Source organism: Rhamphochromis sp. 'chilingali' (assembly GCF_963969265.1).
Source record: "Rhamphochromis sp. 'chilingali' genome assembly, chromosome: 8".
Classification (NCBI taxonomy): domain Eukaryota; kingdom Metazoa; phylum Chordata; class Actinopteri; order Cichliformes; family Cichlidae; genus Rhamphochromis; species Rhamphochromis sp. 'chilingali'.
In genome coordinates this window covers 34188949-34208036 of record NC_137935.1, presented here as the reverse complement: position 1 = coordinate 34208036, position 19088 = coordinate 34188949, and the positions used below count along the sequence as shown (strand labels likewise).

The 19088-nt window shown below is 40.8% G+C and overlaps 1 protein-coding gene and 1 long non-coding RNA gene across 3 annotated transcripts in view; one reads left to right on the top strand and one right to left on the bottom strand.

Annotated features, from left to right (window-relative positions):
• Positions 1 to 3804: 3804 nt before the first annotated feature.
• LOC308401469 (chloride channel protein 2-like) overlaps positions 3805 to 19088 on the top strand; it is a 187552-nt gene continuing 172268 nt past the window's right edge. For both annotated transcript variants that reach the window (XM_080889686.1, XM_080889685.1), the window contains exon 1: positions 3805 to 4047. In XM_080889686.1, coding sequence (XP_080745812.1) covers positions 3997 to 4047 — 51 coding nt within the window. In that variant the 5' untranslated portion in view covers positions 3805 to 3996. The remainder of the gene's footprint in view (positions 4048 to 19088) is intronic.
• Positions 7218 to 14413, bottom strand: LOC308401470. Its single transcript, XR_013972575.1, has 2 exons — positions 10587 to 14413; positions 7218 to 10487 (listed from the first exon to the last, which is right to left on the bottom strand). It is a non-coding gene; the product is annotated as an uncharacterized lncRNA (long non-coding RNA).

Below are 19088 nucleotides of genomic sequence, written 5' to 3'. Positions count from 1 at the left end.
TCATATCAGGTTGGACTCCCCGCTGACAGCTATGAATAGGTTCCTAGTATTTGTTTCACATCACTGCAAAAGAACATCAAACACCTGAGTTTCTCAGTATCAGGTTTCTGAAGACAAATTAAATCTAACACATTATTGACCTCAGGAAGAGTTATCTTTGTTCGACTGGATAGCAGTTAATATCTTTAGAATGGTTAACCTCTGCACATGAAAAGGTTTGTTCAAGTGATACCGAGTGAGAGTGAGCTTTCTCTGCATTGATCTGATTGTCTGTGGTTTTGGCTCAGATCAGTAACTTTCTATCTTTTATTTCAAGGCATAATCTTTCAGATGTGATTCTTTTATGTTAGAGTATCTTATTCCAAAACAATAAGCAGAATGGGATATTGTGTCTTTGTGTCTTACTTAACAAGACTGAACATCTACAGCCAGACTCAAAACTCTGTGAGTCTGTACCTCAGAGGAAAAACAGTAAATGCCAGTATCACAATGCTAACATCCTCAAAATTACAATGCAAACATGATCATTCTTCTATAAACTGTATAATAATAATGGATGTAGTTTCTGGTGCTACAAAATGAAACCTAGTAGAAGTGCCTGAATTTGCCAAAAGGGGGCGACTGCAAAAAATAAGTCACATTGTATGGAAGTCTTTGACAAAAGCCACTAGGTTACTTTTTACTAGATTTATTCACTGGAAAAACATTTTCCTATTGGGTTTAAGTCTCAGTTGCTGTATAGCATACAATTAAACAAAATTCGCTAATTTCTAAAGCCCCTGACTGATGGCAAGATGGTTAATGAAGGCAGAAATGGATCACTCCCTTGTGCAGCGCAAACAACAAATACCTAGTGCTTCAGCTGATTCACCACCTAAAGAAAACAATAACAAGGAAATATTTAGTAGTCAGTACTGTGAAAGCAACCTGTCTTATAGGTTTAGACAGACTGGGGATTTTATGAGCTCGCAGCTTGAGAGTGCCATCTGTTGAGAGAAGCTTTCTTATCCTAACATGCTAACACCAGCTAAAAAGGCAAAATCAAACATCCTGGGGTAAGCAGGTGATTGCTGGGTTTGAATCTACTCCAAAGCCAAATGCTCTGTCTCCAAGCATTCATTACATCTCCCACATTAAAAAAACAAACAAACAAAAAACATACAACTGTTACAGACGTTTCCTCTCCCCAAGGAATATAAAACATAAATCTGAATTGGGGTAGAAAATTGGTTTTATTGTTTTAAAAAAGAAAAAGAAAAAGTCAACTGTAATTTGAACCCTCAAAGTTGGCTAGCTTGGTGGGTTCAAAATGGTAATCCAATGGTGTGGTGCTATTGGTTACATCTACACAGAAGGCGATGTAAATTTGGCAGGTCCCAAGATAAACTTTGAGACAAGTATTTGAAGCGACTGCTGATGAGAGAGCACGATACCGGTGACTCACAGATAACCTGCCAGCAAATTAACTGGGTAGCCACAGGCTGGAATGTCCAATAGAGATAACCATCACCTTCAAAGTGATCCATGATGAGCGAATCCCTCATTGTCATCCTTGTGTTGATGCAGCTTTATAGTTCTAGCATCCTAGCACGCAAACATGTCTGCACTGGTAACATATTGATGTTTGCAACATTTGGAATTTTTCTTTTTTATAATATGAACCATTTTAGTTTTCTACTTTAGCATGTTAGCATTTGTGCTAGCAAGTAACAAATACTAAGAAAATATACAGAATGTTATTAGATTTGAATAAAGTAGCGTGCTGTGTCTGTAAATATTATGTATAAAACAATGGCAAAATAAAATTACACTTCCTCCTGGCATCAGAAAATGGAAAAAGGATTAGATTACATAATCTTAGAGATTTTAATGAACTGCTCCAAATTTTACTCTCGCTGGCAGTGTAGCTTTGTGAAAATGTCATATCTTTCATCCCTTAAAACAGATTGAAATGCATCAGTTATCAGGGGTGTCAAACTCCAGGCCTCAAGGGCCGGTGTCCTGCAGGTTTTAGAGCTCACACTGGGTCAACACACCTGAATCAAATGATCAGTTCATTACCAGGCCTCTGGAGAACTTCAAGAGATGTTGAGGAGGTCATTTAGCCATTTGAATCAGCTGTGTTGGATCAAGGACACATTTATAATCTGCAGGACACCGGCCCTCGAGGCCTGGAGTTTGACACCTGTGAGTTAGATGGACTACCTGGACTACCTGTGAAGTTCACACAGTGTAGCTTGTTGGTGGTCAGTATTGACAGGTCAGCTGGTATAATACTTCACTAAAGCCTCAAATACTGTAGTAAATATTCAATTCAATTCAATTTCTTTATTGTCCCACAAGGGGAAATTAGTTTAGCAGCAGGATATAAATAAACAGAACAATACTATAAAATAATAATGACAATAATAGTGATTAAAAAGTCCAAGAACAGTTATTTGCCATTGAGGAGACAAGATGCAGTGGGGATAAAAGAGACCTGGAGTCTTTTAGTCTTCCTCACAGGTACTCTAAAACGAAGGCTGGAAGGCAACAACTCAAACTCAATCTTCAGAGGTTTTCAGCTACCTTATCAAATACATTTAAATGGAAACCAATATTAAATGGAAACTTTCACCACAAGGTTGTAGCATTTTACCAAAAACATTAAGTGTAGTTGTCCACCCCAACCAGGATTACATACTTCTATGTACTTTTAAAATTATTTACTTCCTAATAGAAGATTTCTACCTAACCTAATGCTTCTAAACTGCATCATCTCTGGTCTTGTAACTAAAGGCTAAACAGTAACGCGAATTAGGTACAAATTCTGGACTCGATGTGATTCCAGTTCATATTACATGAGAATACAGCCTGACAATGTTTTAACTTTAGCTGACATCTCTGCGATGCGATACATCAGGGTTTAAGCAACCTTTAAAGATTGGGTCATGTCAGGGAAAAACTTGCATTAATCATACTTAAAAAAAGAAAGGAAAAAAAAAGATGGATTCATCTGTGTCAGAGATATTTCAGAGATTGTATTCCTTGTAGAACACCTGTCCTATCACTGGTGCATTGTGTTTGTAGCAGCTAGCTTAATGCAGAAATAAATAGCTACAATGAGATATAGATTTCACTATTTAGTAAAGAGATATGACACCAAAGAGAACATTTCACACATACTGTGTTTCAGGCCGCCTGTGTCATTCACTGATTTAACCTCAGTAATTTGAAAATGCCCATTGTGATTTGTGAGCATAAAACTGTGCATTCCTACACAGAGTTATTTTTTCAGAGCACAATTGAATGCTTAACTCAAAAGAGCTTTGTCCCCCCCACCGAAATGCAGACATTTCTATTTCTAACATTAAAAATTGTTACATTTTGTTCAGTACCAGGGCTCTGTTATTGTGCATTCAGACACAGTGGGGCACACTTTAACCTGTGCATTTCCTGTTATAAGTCTAAATGTTTGCTGTGAGATGAGGAGTCATTAGGAGCTCTACCATATGACTGCAGCACCGTTCCTTATGAACACGGTTAGATTGATTGTCCTTTGTTTTTTGGTCCTGAAGAAGCTTGGACCAGCTCAGAAGGCTTTAATTACTCATATTATTTAACCTTTAATGAATTCCCTGATTACATACACAACAACAACAACACAAGCATATATACTAAACTAGACTGTTTTGTTTTGGTTTTAATTTTTATCTAAAGAAAATAAAGGATTAAAGGTAAAAGAAAAACTATGAACAACCGAAAGGTTCCTTCTGGCTTGACTGACACCTCCCACTTAAACTAGCAAAAGCTCCGCCTCAGCCTTCTATCTTGTTGAGAACTTGAGGCTATAAAATGAAGGAACTTACTGTAACCAGTTCACAGTCTTTACTTGGAGTTCCGTTTGTGAACTCCTTAACAGAAACTACAGTAAATCTAATGCTTTAATCAGTGAGAACACAATAGCGCTGTCGGCTTTTCCTTTCACTTGGCGACCTGAAAACCGCGAGCTGAACCATGGCAGGAGACGGGTCAGATCAGCGGGCGCTGCAGTATGAACAAACTCTTGTAAGTCTTCGCTTGTCACCACTCTGAACTTTGTTCCCTTGTTCGACAGTGCGTCCACTTCTCTTGGGTTGGCGGAGAAGCCACCGTGTGCCCCTTTTTGCTCGTTAAACTGTTGGAGACAACGATAAAGAGCAACGTGTGAGCCAAGTGTGGCCAAAAGCTGGAATAGAGATGAATGAAGTGTGGGGCAGTATGTACGTGCCGAATTCAACGGTGTGCCTATGTGACTGTGGAAATTTCTTGTGGAGTGTGTATGCGGTAGAAAACACAAGTTTTAAGTATAAATTGTCACATTTTAAACGAAGTTCAACCTCCGGGTGTTCTCACGTGAATGGTCGAGGTTTGCGGTGTCGGGAGCCTGCTGTGTCGGGCTAATGTGTCCTTAATTCCGTAATTGCAAGTCATGTATTCTTGTGAATTAACATGAGCTAATTCCTAAACTGGTGAACACCACACACTGAATTTCTCCGGCTTGCGGCTTCGCTGTAGCTCTGGAAGTAAAGGTGTTTGTCCGAACATCTGGATTTGGCTCTGTCAATAGGTAGCAGCCGATAACACCCACGCAAGAGTTCAGCCAAACTCCACTGTTAAAAAAACAATCTGGCCGTAAGAGTCGTCTGTATTGTCATAATACCATATAAAAGGTTACTTACTTAATTGCAGTTTTAATGTGTAAGTGAGTTTATTAATTCTGCATACAAATTATACCAGTTTGCATCAAACAGTACTGCATCCATTTCCAACCGATGAACGCAACCGTACTATTAGATGCTTTATTAGCTAAATGTAAATTTTGCAATGCATATCTGACTGCCAATAAGTAAATGAATCTTGCTGGACAGCGTTTTGTCAAGATTTAAATTGCTACAATGCAAGCGCCATTTGATGAATAAATTAAATGCCTGTTAGATAGTTTGGGTAAACATGCACATGTCATAGGGATTACTGGTAGTGTCAGGAGCACTGGATGTGTATACAACCACCAGCATCAGACAATGGATCAATTCATCGTTGGTTAGCGGCTTGGGTGCAGCACACAGCAGGTTGTGATGCAACTGGCAGCTGTGCAAGTGTCTCGTGCAGCACCCACATCTGGCTCACCATTGTTATCGTAGGCCATCTTCTTTATCTTGCTTTTTTTTTTTTTTTTTTTTTATTACACATTACACAAGCAGTTGTCAGAAGTCCTAGAAAGTCTTCATGCAGCTTTGGATGACTGCGTTTAGACCTGATTTAAACAGCAGGGGGCTCCCACACATTTTAATGCCACAGGGCCTCAAATGAATAGAGATCAGGGCCTGTAGGTTCCCACTCCATAAGAGGACTAAGTGAGGGCTTTTAATTGGTAAATTTGAGCACATCCCTCAGAATGGTTACAGGGCAGGCTTTAAGCTGAGAGTCCCCCTCATGTGTGCGTGTGTGTGTGTGTGTGCGTGTGCGTGTGCACTTTTCCTGACAAAAACAAAACTTTGGTCAAGCCTAAAGAATTGGCTGTTTGAAGAGACTCGTCTTATAGGCCAACTGGATCCATTCAGCGGCACTGAGGCTTTAAATTAAGAGGAGCCACAACTGTAACACTTGTTTGGGCCTCTGTTTCTTTTTTCTTGAAGTTTCCTTGCACAAACACACAGACACACTCTGCTCTGTCCACCCTGCCTCTGCTAGTGTGTGTGTGAGATTACACAACTTGTGACCCGCTGATTCAGCACTGGACGCTCTGTCACCCTGGCAGGGTCTCGTGCCCGTTCCTTCAGCTCTCGGAAAGAAAGAGGGAGGAAGAAAAAACGTGTTCAGACTACTTCCTTTGTTAATCTCGGCTTACTTCACAGCATATAGAAGATTGTTACAGGAACAAAAATTGTGAAATGGAATCAAATAAAAATAGCTCCAGTGTGCGAATAACCTCTTTTATCATAAATGAGTTCTCTCTCTGCCCCCATCCCCTCGCCGTGGGTTGTAGTAACATGGTGTCTTTGTGCAATATTGGCAGTCGTGGTGGTTGTGTGGGTTTTGTTGTGGGCAGTGGATGCTCAAAGAGGCCAGTGTAGTTTGGCTGTTAGGAAGGCTGAAAGGCTGGCTGTACAGAAACACTGGCAGAAAAGCAGCCTCAACATATTGTCGGCTAACATCAGACTAACACGTCAGTTTGTGCGTGTAGCTGATTTTCGGCTGTTTCTTCAAGAACATAAAGTTACATTTGCGCGTGTTTGAATGGTACATGGTGTGAATCTAGTGTATAAAGTTACGTAAGCATACACACATCTTTTGTTGCACGAATTATCAGCAAATGACACCTTCAGTCAAGAAGTAATATTTTTGACCTTCATAACTGTCAATTGCAAGGTTAACATTAGCAAATCATTTTTGAAATGAGCAAGAGAATAAATAACTGAGCAAATGTTAAAGACTTCTTCTTCCAAGAAGTTGTAACAAAACTGTTTGATAGCAGTTTAAGGGTTAGGCTTTTTTTAATTTTTTTTTTTTTTTTTTTTTTTTTTTTAGCTCAAACGTAAGGTTTTAATAGGTCTTGTACAGTGGTGTGAGTAGCCTATCAGATGTCACAGGCTGATATTTATGACATTTTCCGTGGCGACCGCTATCATAAGCAATAAAGTGAAATCCTGTTTGTCGGCGTTGCTCCAATTTATTTGCAAAACTGTGTGAACACGTAATAATTAACAGAACGATCACACTGGTGCCAAACACGGAGTGCACACGACACGCGAGCTTCTTGGAGGCGCTAAAACAGTTGGATTACTCGTCACGAGGAATGCTAATAAAGTTACGGAAAGTGTTGTAATATCTCCTGCAGCTATAAAGATTCCAAAAATAACCCTGAACAAAGGACATAATGGAAAGTGTCTCTGTTGCAATCTGGAGTTTAAATTAGAGTTTTAAAGGGAGTTGGTGACAACAAGAGATTCCATCATGTTGCATTATGATAATTGCAAGATGCTAACACGTATGTTATTTATTCATTTAAAAAAAAAAAAAGAACCCCCTGAGACTTAAATATTTCTAACCTTAACCCTACGCTATCAGATATGTTGTCTATTTACTACTTTTCTGCTTTTCAAGATTGCGAAGTTGATAGGTTTGTAGCATAAACCTATTCGCTGGAACGTTAAGACAATATAATTACACTGCAAGCAAGACGCAAGTAGGCAAGCTTCTTCATGTTTCTCGTGCACGGGAGAGAACCGGACAGGCACCGTTCCTTCGCTTGACCCCAGTTGCTCTCGTCCGTTCTCCCGTACCACTGTTCTTTTATTGAGGTTACATGAATATGCATAAGTTCATTAACATATGACGTCTACATACACACAAAGAGTACTGTGTGTGTGTGTGTGTGTGTGTGTGTGGTGCTGATCAAAGGGTCAAACATCCTTGGTCAGGAAGAGGGTAGCCTCCCCCTCACCCTAGATGGTTCATCCTAGATAACACGGTGAGGAAGTCCTGCAGTTCATCTAAACAAAGAGCACTTAGACTAGAACAGACGCAACTACGTTAATCCTACCATAAAATAATAAGACACGGTACGACCTCTCATGCTCCCAAAGTGCTGTCTAATACACACAAAGTTTGCAGACTATCAAGGATCAAAACCTCTACCAATCTACAACTAATTACAAAACTCTAAGCATATATAAGTAAATATTTCTAAGCATAAATGACAATCAACAATACAAATCTAACATTTCCCCCCTTTTTGACCTTTATGCTTGAAAAGTTCCCAGGTATGAATACCTCATGTCTGACAGTTTCAATGCAAACATTTTTATACTCAGCATACGTCAAATCACCCTAAATTACTGAAAAGGTACACAGTTCAACAAATGTATTAGCAGTTATCCCATTCATTGAGCTCAGCTCATGGCAAACTGCATCCTATGAGCAAACAAAGAAATTGTTAATTTAATAGTGAAAATAAGAAGATAACATTTTCAAAAACATCTCAGCTTGGTGGTGCTTCCTCCGGGTGTGCACATCACATGTCTCTCTGCAGAGTGGTTTAAGCTCTGCAGGGCGTCATGAATGTCTCTTCCAGTTGTTTCCATCACTGTCCATAGGACCAGAGTCCAAATGTATGTAGAATAAACATTCAAACATACCAGTTGGTTTTGTTGTTCGTCAACATGGGTCTCAGCTATTTCCAAGCTGCAGACCTCTCAGCACTCCAGTTTTATGGCCTCTTACCAGCCCCCATCACCTGACTTCAGACCTTCGTCTTGTGAGGGGGATATTTATGACTCTGCCATTGTCCACGCTCTGCAGAAAAAGCTCTCTGTGGAAAGGGTGCTGGGTTCCGTCATCTTACTGCTGTTATGATCCCAGCAGCCTTCAGAGTGTCATCGTATGCACAGTACAGTGGCACAGCATTAGATGATGTTCATAGGAAATTGCTGTCATCACCACCATAGCTTCTGGTTCCTGTGCTTTTCACAGAATCATGATGTCATCCTCGAACTCCTTCTACGCTGTCGATGGAGCCCTCATCCCTCGAGTTTTCATATCCCAACGCTGCTGAAGATTTAAGGCAGGGCACGTCGTACACCTTAATTGTCTTTCTCAGCATCAATATTGAATCTTTCATTTTATTTAAAATCTTGCTGTGGGAAGTCTCCTCTTGATCTCCTGGAAGCTCAGTAGCACAGCTCTCTGTGTGATGTCTGCTGTGCTGAAGATGATCTCTGATCCTCCTGAAGTCTCTCTCCTCCCATCCTGTGGACGATCCTCTCAGGCACTCCTTCTCGTAATGCATAGTCCTGATTTTGGGCCTGCTGGATCTGTCTCTCTTAGGTGAGAGTTGTCATGTGTCCATCTCCTCTGCCTTCCTCCTGGTTCAGCTGTTTCCGGCACCAGCTGGGGTCCTATAAGGATGAGCGTCGTAGTCAAGGTAACCAAGAGGGTCCTGGTCGCACACAGGTCCATCACGCCTCGCACTTGGTTGCCCTAGAGTTGATCAGAGGCTGGAGGTTGAAGTGCGAGCTTACCCTACGGGGGCTCAATCAGCACTCCCCCCTCACCACTGAAACAACCAAGTGTGAGATTTCTCTATTGTGCTGTCTTGAGGGTGCCGGGGTTTCCTGGGACCTCGACCTCTTGCAGTGGCTCTGATAAATCCAGGAGGGTCTCTCGCTATTTTGCAGGCAGTTAAAATGGTCCTTGCTGTGGCTCCAAGGTCTGATCTCATGATGGGCCCCAACCAGCTTGACCTTTGACCTCAACCACTGCCTGGTCCTGTCAGCTATGCGCTTCTCACTGGGCCTCTGAAGATTTCTCAGGAGATTACTGCTGCACCTGTATTTCCTTGCTAGGAAGACAAACTATTTGGAGAGTATGTCAACAATCATCAAACCACATTCTTTAGTTCAGTGAACTTCACTTATAGGCCCTCAAAGCCTCATCTGAACATGGGTGCACCACTTGCATAGGTTTAATATTTGTAAATAAAACGGCTAATCACACAAATCACTGCAACAATAATAAAAAACATTGTTTAATGTTAATCCTTGGACCCCTCCTCTTGACGCATGGACACACCCATGCGTCAACTCACCAAACCTGGATTCCAGTCTTAAAGAAAAAGATTAGCTAGATCATATCCCAGGCAACATCAGGGCATCTCCTCCCCTGGAGCAGCACCACCCTGGACCTATAATCCTGCAATGAAAATGTTAGTGTGTTTTGCATATTAAGTTTGCTTAACACCTGGCTCTCCCAGGAGCCTGCATACACACCATCATGGCCTGGAAAACAAGATCTGGAAGTAAAATCAAACTTCATACCTGTAAACAATTGTATCATAAGAACAAGAAGCATTCAACATCAGCAAGACAAGTGTCATGTGCAGGTTTTCTCAAATCAGTAAACTACAATTATTTTCATAAGTCGCCTCAGACATGGATCATCCCATGTACTCAGGCAACATTAATGTAATCGGTGACTGCTCTTAAGCAAAGTCACTCCACTCATATATTATTTATGGGCTCAAAAGTGGCCAGCTAATGAGCCCATATTAACTATTCCATAACACCGCATCTCTTATTTGTTTGTCTCATGTCACTTGTCCGCTTCTGCTGAATCTTGTACATGCAGTCTCAAAAAACAAACATTAGCAACACACATTGATTATCCTGGTGGGCAGGCGTCGGCCATCCACATTCCAGAGGTGCCATAAAAACACCATAAAGTTAGCCATCCCTAGCTGTGGAAAGAAGTAACACCAGTTCTCAACACAGGAAATTTCACACATGTTATTCACATTATCAAAGTAACCTTCACATTTTCCCATCAACACAATGCAACAGCATCACCACTCATAACCTGTAAACACAGTTTTCCTCACACATAAACCCAGAAATCCTGTAGTAGGAAAAAACATCAACCAGTTGTCCTGGTATAAATCGCATCATCAATTCACATGAAGAACTGGCATGCTGTAAGAAAAGAAAATGCAAATATTAGCGCTTGCGCAGGCGTATGCATACTTTGTCACAGTTATCTCTGTGAGCAACTCAAGCCTATGAATAACACACCTGATAAATGCACAGACACAGAAAATGGCATTTAAAAGGTTAAATCATCATGCAACCTCGAGTGTTGCTGTCATCTTTCTGCTCCTGTAAAAGGAAACACATGGGTTCATCTGCACCTTTGTCAGGTGGGGGTTAGCTTCACACAATCATGTTCAGTCAGTCAGTCAGTTATTTTAAAATTCTTACTCATTCACTCAGTGGTTCCTTCTTTTGCTAATTGTGGAAATTATCATCGCATTCGTTTCCACGCTCAGCAAAACGACGTTATTTCAAAAAGAAAAATAATTTAGACTGGATTTCCTCGTTGAATCCTTTTTGGGGGGGACTCTCATTTCCTAATTGTCCCAAATAAGTGGCTTTCTCCTGAACCCATTTTAAATGTGGAGAAACTCACTTGCAACAATTTTCTTGACGACGTGTAACGCTTTTAATTCCCGACTTGCAGATCTGCTCAAAGAAAAGAAATTCACAAGCAAAAATCAGTACTTGTTCAAAAATGAAAAATAAAAAATAACAGAGATTATCAAACCAAACTCTCAGTGCACTGTGAAAGTATCAAAATAAAAAGGCCTTGTTAAGTCATGACACAAACTCCTCATCTTCACAACAGGAGAAGAATCATCAGCTAGATTCACTCCAAACCAACCATCAACTGCGCAACACACAACATAACCCTAATGTCATATTAGCTATGAGTTTAATCACCCGGTCTGTGCTCTTCACTCATTTAAGCCACAGATCTATTTTATTCAATTTTTCTTTTTTCCCTTCATCATAAAACATGTGACATGCTGTCATGCACTTCACAAAAGAAGTTTGTTCTGACGTATTCAGAGTTGTGTATCTAAATACAGGATTCACTCGCACATCAAAACAGGAAACTCAGTGTTTTAGAGTCTCCACTCAACACACAACAAACTCCAACACATCTCATTCACTCGTGCTAGAATTCAATCACCTTTCATTAATCTAAAACCGATCAACTAATTTGCATATCAGCTATTAACCCACTAAGTTGACAGGACGACAGAAAAGCATGTTCAAAATAGTATCACAAAAGACAATTTCCCTCATACAGTAAATTACATGTGCTGCCTCAATCAAGCAGGAAGCTTCTCCCAATTTACCATTTTAACAACTAAATTTATTGTCTGATCACTGGTTGGTCAAACCAGGATCTTTTTTCCCACAAAAGTTAAACTGTTGTCCTGCAACCTGGAGAGTCAATTTTTTGCATTGGATAAATTCAGTATTTAATAACAAGTGTCTGCTAAATTGACACTATTTTAACACTGATGAAAGATAACAAGCTAATTTTCATTGCATGGGTGTTTGTGCCTTTCCTACACATTTCTCTGCTATTATTTAATCATTTCTTAACTAATGTGCTATGAGTCCACTGGTCTTTGCATCACACTAAGTGACTTGGACAAGATGATAAACAGACTCACATGCTGAAGATGTTGTCTAATCTTCATGAGCTCTCTTGTGTTTGTGTTAGTAGGGTTAATGCATGTTCTGCTTGTGTGTGTGATTTTGTATATGATGTATATGTTTTTTATATTTGCATATATCCAGACTCCTTCTCAATTTTCCAACTTAAGCAGTCAGTTTTCTTTTCCCCAGGTTTGCTAACCCAAATTTTGATTTCCCACATTAAATAACAGCATTCCTCTGTGTTCTCACCTAGTCTTCTCACTCTGTTGTCCTCTCACTCTTTTGTCCTCTCCCACTTCAACAGTCCAAACAGCCGGCAGTTCTCCTTCAGCTTTGTCCTGTGTTCCACTGTCTCTTCTTGCCATTTTACTCCACAGGTGGCAAATGTCAAACTCCAACTGTTCAGTTCTCCTCAAACGTTTTCTTCACATGCACAGTGAAGTCACAGCCTGTTGTAAACACAGTGCCATCCATCCGATCAGTCAGGATGATGGGTTTGCTCTTCTTCTCTGATACTGTTTGTCCACATTGCTGCTGCTTTGCTGGGACTCTTTGCTCAGGACTTGCTGCTGTCTCTTTATCATGTTATTGCTTTGGAGCTGCATTCCTTGTCTTCAGGGAGGGGTGAGAGCTTGCTTGCTTGTGAGGTTGAGAGACACATGGCGCTGTAAATAAGTCAGCCAGAAACTTGGCCTGCATGTTTCCAATGATGTTAAACTATAACTTTCTTCCGACTGCTGCATGTGGAAAATTGATTCAGGTCTGCTTTTCACCTGAAAGTGACAAACTAAGACATTTCATTATTATCATCACTGCTTAATCAACACACATCTGTGTGTGTGTGTGTGTGTGTGTGTGTGTGTGTGTGTGTGTGTGTGTGTGTGTGTGTGTGTGTGAACAATCCTTTCTTAAAAGCATAAAATGACATTGTAGTTGTTTTTCGGCTGATCAACACGAAACCTTTTTCCCATGATTATTTTTCTTCGTCTACAATGTAATTTTTGTCTCTTTTTCACTCTTTTTTTTTTTTTTTTTTTTTTTTTTTCGTTACAATAGCTGGTGACCTGCAGAATCACCGCTCTCACTCACAATCAAAGGCAATTACTTTTGCACAGTGCACAAAAACACTGTGATGTCAGACACATTCACACTCACTTTGTCATCTGCATAAATAAATCATATGGCTGGAGATACGTGCCATGGTGATCCATAGGCATGATCACACATTTATTTAATTATTTTCAACCCAACAAAACAAATAAACAAAAACATGATGCTGATGTTATGAACACTCTACACACAAGTCAAGATGCAGGAAAACTGCTCACGGAAACGCTGCACACTCCCTGTTTTCCCCCTCTTTGAGTAGTTCCCAGACAGCTCTTGATCTGATAACGTGTAGCTTGCTCATCAGCTCAGAAAAAAACTGCAACGCAACATCACACAGTAGTTGCATGCTCTGCCCACAGCGGCAAAGTCTTACACTTTCATATTCAACACAGCTCCTCCATCATGTACTTTTAGATGTTTCATACAGGGTTCAGCATATTAGTTGTTTTCACAGGTGTGCTCCATATCTCAACAATGGCTCATAACAAGACGACAGTCTTTCACACAGGTCAAGTGCCTCTATGCACTTCATTAGTTTAAATATTTACCTATATCACTTCACCTCACATGTCATTGTACTGAATTTAAGCAACCACAAGCTTAATGTAGATTACTTTTAACAACTATCCACCTCAATTAAATCTATGGTCTGGCACACAGGCTGCTGTCGATCAGGGCAAGCTAAAGAATAAACATTGTGTCAGCAAGGGGTGGGGGGAAAGCCATTCACCAGAGCATATCTTAAGTGCTGCTGATGTGGGCTGGCCTTCTCCACAGCTCTCCAAGGCTGGTGTGTTTTCTGAAAACTTCTAACATTTGAATCTCTTCCATTTATAAGCCTGCGATTAACCGCACGGCTCAGGTCCGCGTGACCGCGCTCGCGTGAACCCGCGCAGCTAAGGAGCCATCGCTCTCTCTTTTTTACATAAATACTTTGTGCTGCCAGGAGCAAAGTCCAGCACAAACGTCTGTCTCCCTCCGACTCACTCTTGGTTGCTTAGAAACCCATGATAACAACAGCAGTCGGTGTCACAGACCACATGTTCTGCTCCGCACACACTCACACAACGACAACAACACAAAATAGGCCTACTGTCCAGCACAATCTGGACCCCGCGGAACCTCTCAACACCCCACTGAGCGGTGGAGAACTCACTACAGTACCCCACACAGCGGTCTGTATTTCGCCCCACTAAGACGGCGAACCAAAAAAAGTTCGAACTGCGCAACTCTGCGACTTAATGCTTCTGTACAAAAAACCCCACTGAGCGGCTTTGTACATCGCCAATGTACATACCAATGAGACGTCTACGCATTGGATCATGTATTTTTACTATTAGATGAAAATAATGAAATCAGCAGAGGCTTGGGGTAGCGCTGGCTAAGAGTCCAGAGATGGATTGACTACAAACTAATATAAAGCAGGAAACTTTAAAGATACATTTTCTGTAGAGTGTCAAAGATGTTCATATTGGAGCGTGACCTATTATAAAATGTTTGACGGGTACACTCCTGTACTGATTCTGGTAAAGTCTGACTGGAAGATGCTGCTTCTCACCCTGATATTCTAGTGTTGAAGAAAGTTTTCAGCATCTCTTAATGTGGAATTGGCACCACTGAATGGGCAACTTTCCCCACTAAGTGACTGAGTAAATTGTGTAGTGTATAAAGGTGTGACATTGTTAGACGTTAGAGTCCTAACATTGTGGACAGCCAGCTGATCACCACCTTTGCCCTTTTATCTCACTCACTGGCTTTGATGGCTTGCTATTGCAGTGTGACATGGTATGTGTGGAGGCTTACGACCAGCTATTCCAGAACTCGTATCAGTGTGGTTGTTGGGCGTGCATGTTCAGTAATTCAGATATGAGTGATAGGACAACATGCAAATACAGAGTTAAAGATGGTCACTGATTGCGCTCGTCTATGGTGATGCAGGATGACACAAAGGCAATGCTGGAACCTTATTTCAGTCAGACTGTTTCATTGGAAGGGAAGTTACGGGCAGGCGTATTTTGTGACAGCAGGTCTTCTGATTGGGAATGTGCTTCCATTATTATATTGACCGAAGGCTTTTTTGAAAACGATGAGGAAGTGAAAGTGTCAGCTAAAGAAGTATGGAGACTTCATAATTTGCGAGTCCATATTTCCCTGTGTTAGTGGGGTGGCTCTGTGGGTTGTGTCCATTTGTCTTGCTGTGACACAGAATCATTTGTAACCTTGCGTCTGTCGCCTCACTGTAGTAATTTTTTGTTTGAAGCTTGCTTCCCAGCATTCATAGTGGAAATTTCCCTTCACTGGATCTCTCTCTGCTTCATTATGCCTTGTGGGTGAAGTTTTTTTTTCTTCTTCTTCTTCTTCTTCTTTTTTCTTTTTGCAGACCGGTCAAGAGCTACTTGACCCCCTGCTTTTGACTGTGTGCAGAAAGGGCTGTTTGCATAACCTAAGCTGGCTCTAACTGCAGATAAGCTTCAAAAGCCTCTAACAAGTTTTCTTTCTGTCACAAGAGATCAAGCATTTAGTTTCTTTTCTCTTTCATAAACTGATGTGTCCACCTGTATTTACTCTTTCACAAACAGTTGTGATGGATTTGCCTCTTGGTGTGAGGGCTCTTGAGGATGGTTTCAGAAAAGCAAAATTCTTAAACCTGTTAATGATGAAACCACACATAGTAACGGTGCATTTGGCAATCACTTCACAGGCCGGGACAAATGGAGGCTGGGCCTTTTTAGGTAAAACAAAAGCTGGGATGTGTTTGTGCGACTTACGCTTTGTTCTAAGATACATTGATCACACAGGCCGGGTTGTGTTGATTATTAATCACCCAGAGATGGCGGGAGGGAAAGGTTAAGCTCGATAGGCCATTAGATTAAAAGGATGAGGCAGTTTTTAGTGTTGAGGCGTGTCTCGTGATTAGTGCCACACCTTTTTCTTTCTTACTCCTCTTGAGTCCTTAACAAATATGGATCAGAGAAGAGATCAAAAACGGATCTTAGGCAAATACGGGAGATTCAGCAGAGCTGATTAGAAACTCTCAACGAGGTGATGTCAATTTAAAAAAAGAAAAAAGAATGGATAACAAATATAAAACACAAAGCACATTCACTTGACTGCAAAGAGTGGTATGAAACTGGCTGTAATAAGATGACAGGAACAGTTCTCTAGCCAAAAGCAATTAGGAAACCTTGAATTTTGCTATGGTGCTGCACTACATACCTTTTAACTGTGTTGGCCTGTAATAGTGTCTGTGTGTGTGCAGGCTTGCAGAGGTAGGGTTTATTGGGGTCTTGTTCACAAGAGATGGGAGAAGGCAGTGGGAGATCGACAGACGGATTGCTGTGGATGCGGATGCTGTGCTGTACTGGTCTGTTGTGGTGAAGAGGGAGCTGAGTGTAAAAGCGAAGCTGTCAATTTACCGGTCGATCTACGTCCCTACCCTCACCTATGGTCACAAGCTGTGGGTAGTGACCGAAAGAACGAGATCGCAGATACAAGCGGCAGAAATGAGCTTCCTCCAAAGGGTGGCTGGCCTCTCCCTTAGAGATGGGTTGAGATAGTTCAGCCATCTGGGAGGGGCTCAGAGTAGAGCCGCTGCTCCTCCACATTGAAAGGAGCCAGTTGAGGTGGTTCGAGTACCTGACTAAGGATAAGTATTGTCACCATATAGTGTGTACAGTATAAAAAAAAATGTAAATATTATTTGAAACATTTGGCTTTTGACCTTCAGATCAAGCTGTTGACCCTGAAGGAGAGGTAAAAGGAATAATGCTATATAGAACTATTTAAAACTATATTTCTGACTGCTATTGTTTGTACTGACGACATATGGGCATATAGGGAATGATCTATGGGGATTCTAAATATCACAATGTTGTTTTGTGTCCACGTGAACTCAGTGATCTCACTTTTACATTTCACATTTGTCTTTCTTTCAAGATGACCCCAAGATGTGTTATATCCTCAAAGAAAGTATTGTCAAGAGAGAGGATGAGCTGCCTACTTAGTGAGAAATATACTGTAGTGTAATATTATATAATAAGCTCAAGTTATTCATGTCCAAATCAATACCTATTATCCATGACCAACTCCTACAACATGTTCGTGTAATCAAAGTAAACCTCTGTTATGCTACCTGCATCTAATTTTTACTGAGCTGTCTTGGTAGAGGTTTGCTCTGCTGGAGCGCTTGTTGTTAAAAATTAGTTATGTTTTAAAACCTGTGCAGGTAAAAAAGAGAGGAATTCATCATGTTTAAATTAACTGTACAATTTTGTCAGTCACTGCGTCAGACTGGTGACCTGTCCAGGGTGTATCCCGCATCTCGCCCTAAGACAGCTGGGCTACAGCCCCCCGCAACCCTGAAATGGATAATAGGAAAAGAATGGATGGATGGATTTTGTCAGTCACTTGGTGTAACCTGATAATGCACTTAATGGCGATAAAGTGGTAATAAAGGACAGTGGGAGTGCACAGCCGGAAGAAAGATGACAATCATGATGTGGAGCACAACAGATCGGTGTGTGATGCTGTGCTTTAGACTGCGCAGTGCAAGTTGTGGCAAAAAAATCTACTGTTCAACAGTAGTAGAAATATTTAGTTTAGCTTCTTGATGCATTCTCAATCATCCAGGAAAGTAAATCTCCAAAACTTGATTCTGTTCATCTGGACATAGCGTTTTGTGGGAGAAACGTTTTGTCGCTCATCCAAGTGACTTCTTCAGTCTCAGCTGACTGCAGGTTTCCTCATTCTTATAAACATACATTTGCATAATGACTGAAACCAGCCCACTGAAGGAATTCACTTCTTTAGTACTTTAATGTACTATTTTGGTGTTGGATATTGGTTTACACATGTGCCCAACAAGTGAAAGATCCCTGACTTTTAGACTGGGACAAGGGAAATCTTTTTGGGAGGTTGTCTCAGAAAGGGCATCCACTATAAAAGTCTGCCAAATCATTTACTTGGAGTTGTGATTGAAATGCAGCTGTAACTGGTTTGAAGGCTGGTTGTTTTCAAGTTGAACTGATATTGTCTATTCATTTTTTTTTTTTTTTAAACTGTTGTAATATTGATCATTTTAGGAATTGTAGCAGATGGCTAAATGTTTCCTTACTTTGACTGTTAAATTCTGTCTGAAAACGCTGTCAGTCACAAAAGCAGAATGATGGGCCTTGCTCACAAAATATCCAAGTCAACTGGAACGCAACAAAAGTAAATGGGGTACATACATATAGTAGATTGTGGTAAAGGGTAATTAAACTACTTCTTTATCTTAAAAGAAGGAAGAAATAAAATGTGGTGATGTCACAGTAAAAACTAATTTTTACTTTCTTGACCTATAACTAGGGCTGGGCCATATCATACCGTTCACAGTGATAAGAAAATGAAATATCGCGATAGAATATGGGTAAAACGCGCATGCGCAGTGCCTTTTGTTTTCATAAGCAATGGCGGAGAATGAGAAGGGCGAAAGGGGATCGTTGAATGAAACGGATGAACCAGAATTGGTTTGTAAAAATGCTGCAACTTCAGTGATGTGGAACTGGTTTAGCTTTTGTCCATCAGATACTCAACAAAGCACTATTTTTGGTAGAGCATGCTAGCGGGGCCGTTGTTATTACAGTGTTTTTTTTGGAAAATACGGCACACTTAAAATCAATCCTTTAATTTTTCTGAAAATCGACAGTGCCCCTTATAATCCCGTGTGCCTTATGTTTGAATTCTGGTTGTGTTTACTGACCTCGAAATGATTTTATGTCGTACACGGAGCACATTGTCGGAGCATTACGGCTATCGTAGGCAGGAGCCTCGCGGAGTGATACTGTGCTTCAACGTGTGTGTGTGTGTGTGTGTGTGTGTGTGTGTGTGTGTGTGTGTGTGTGTGTGTGTGTGTGTGTGTGTGTGTGTGTGTGTGACTGACCTCTTAAGTTTTGTGGATATTATGCATGGTTATGC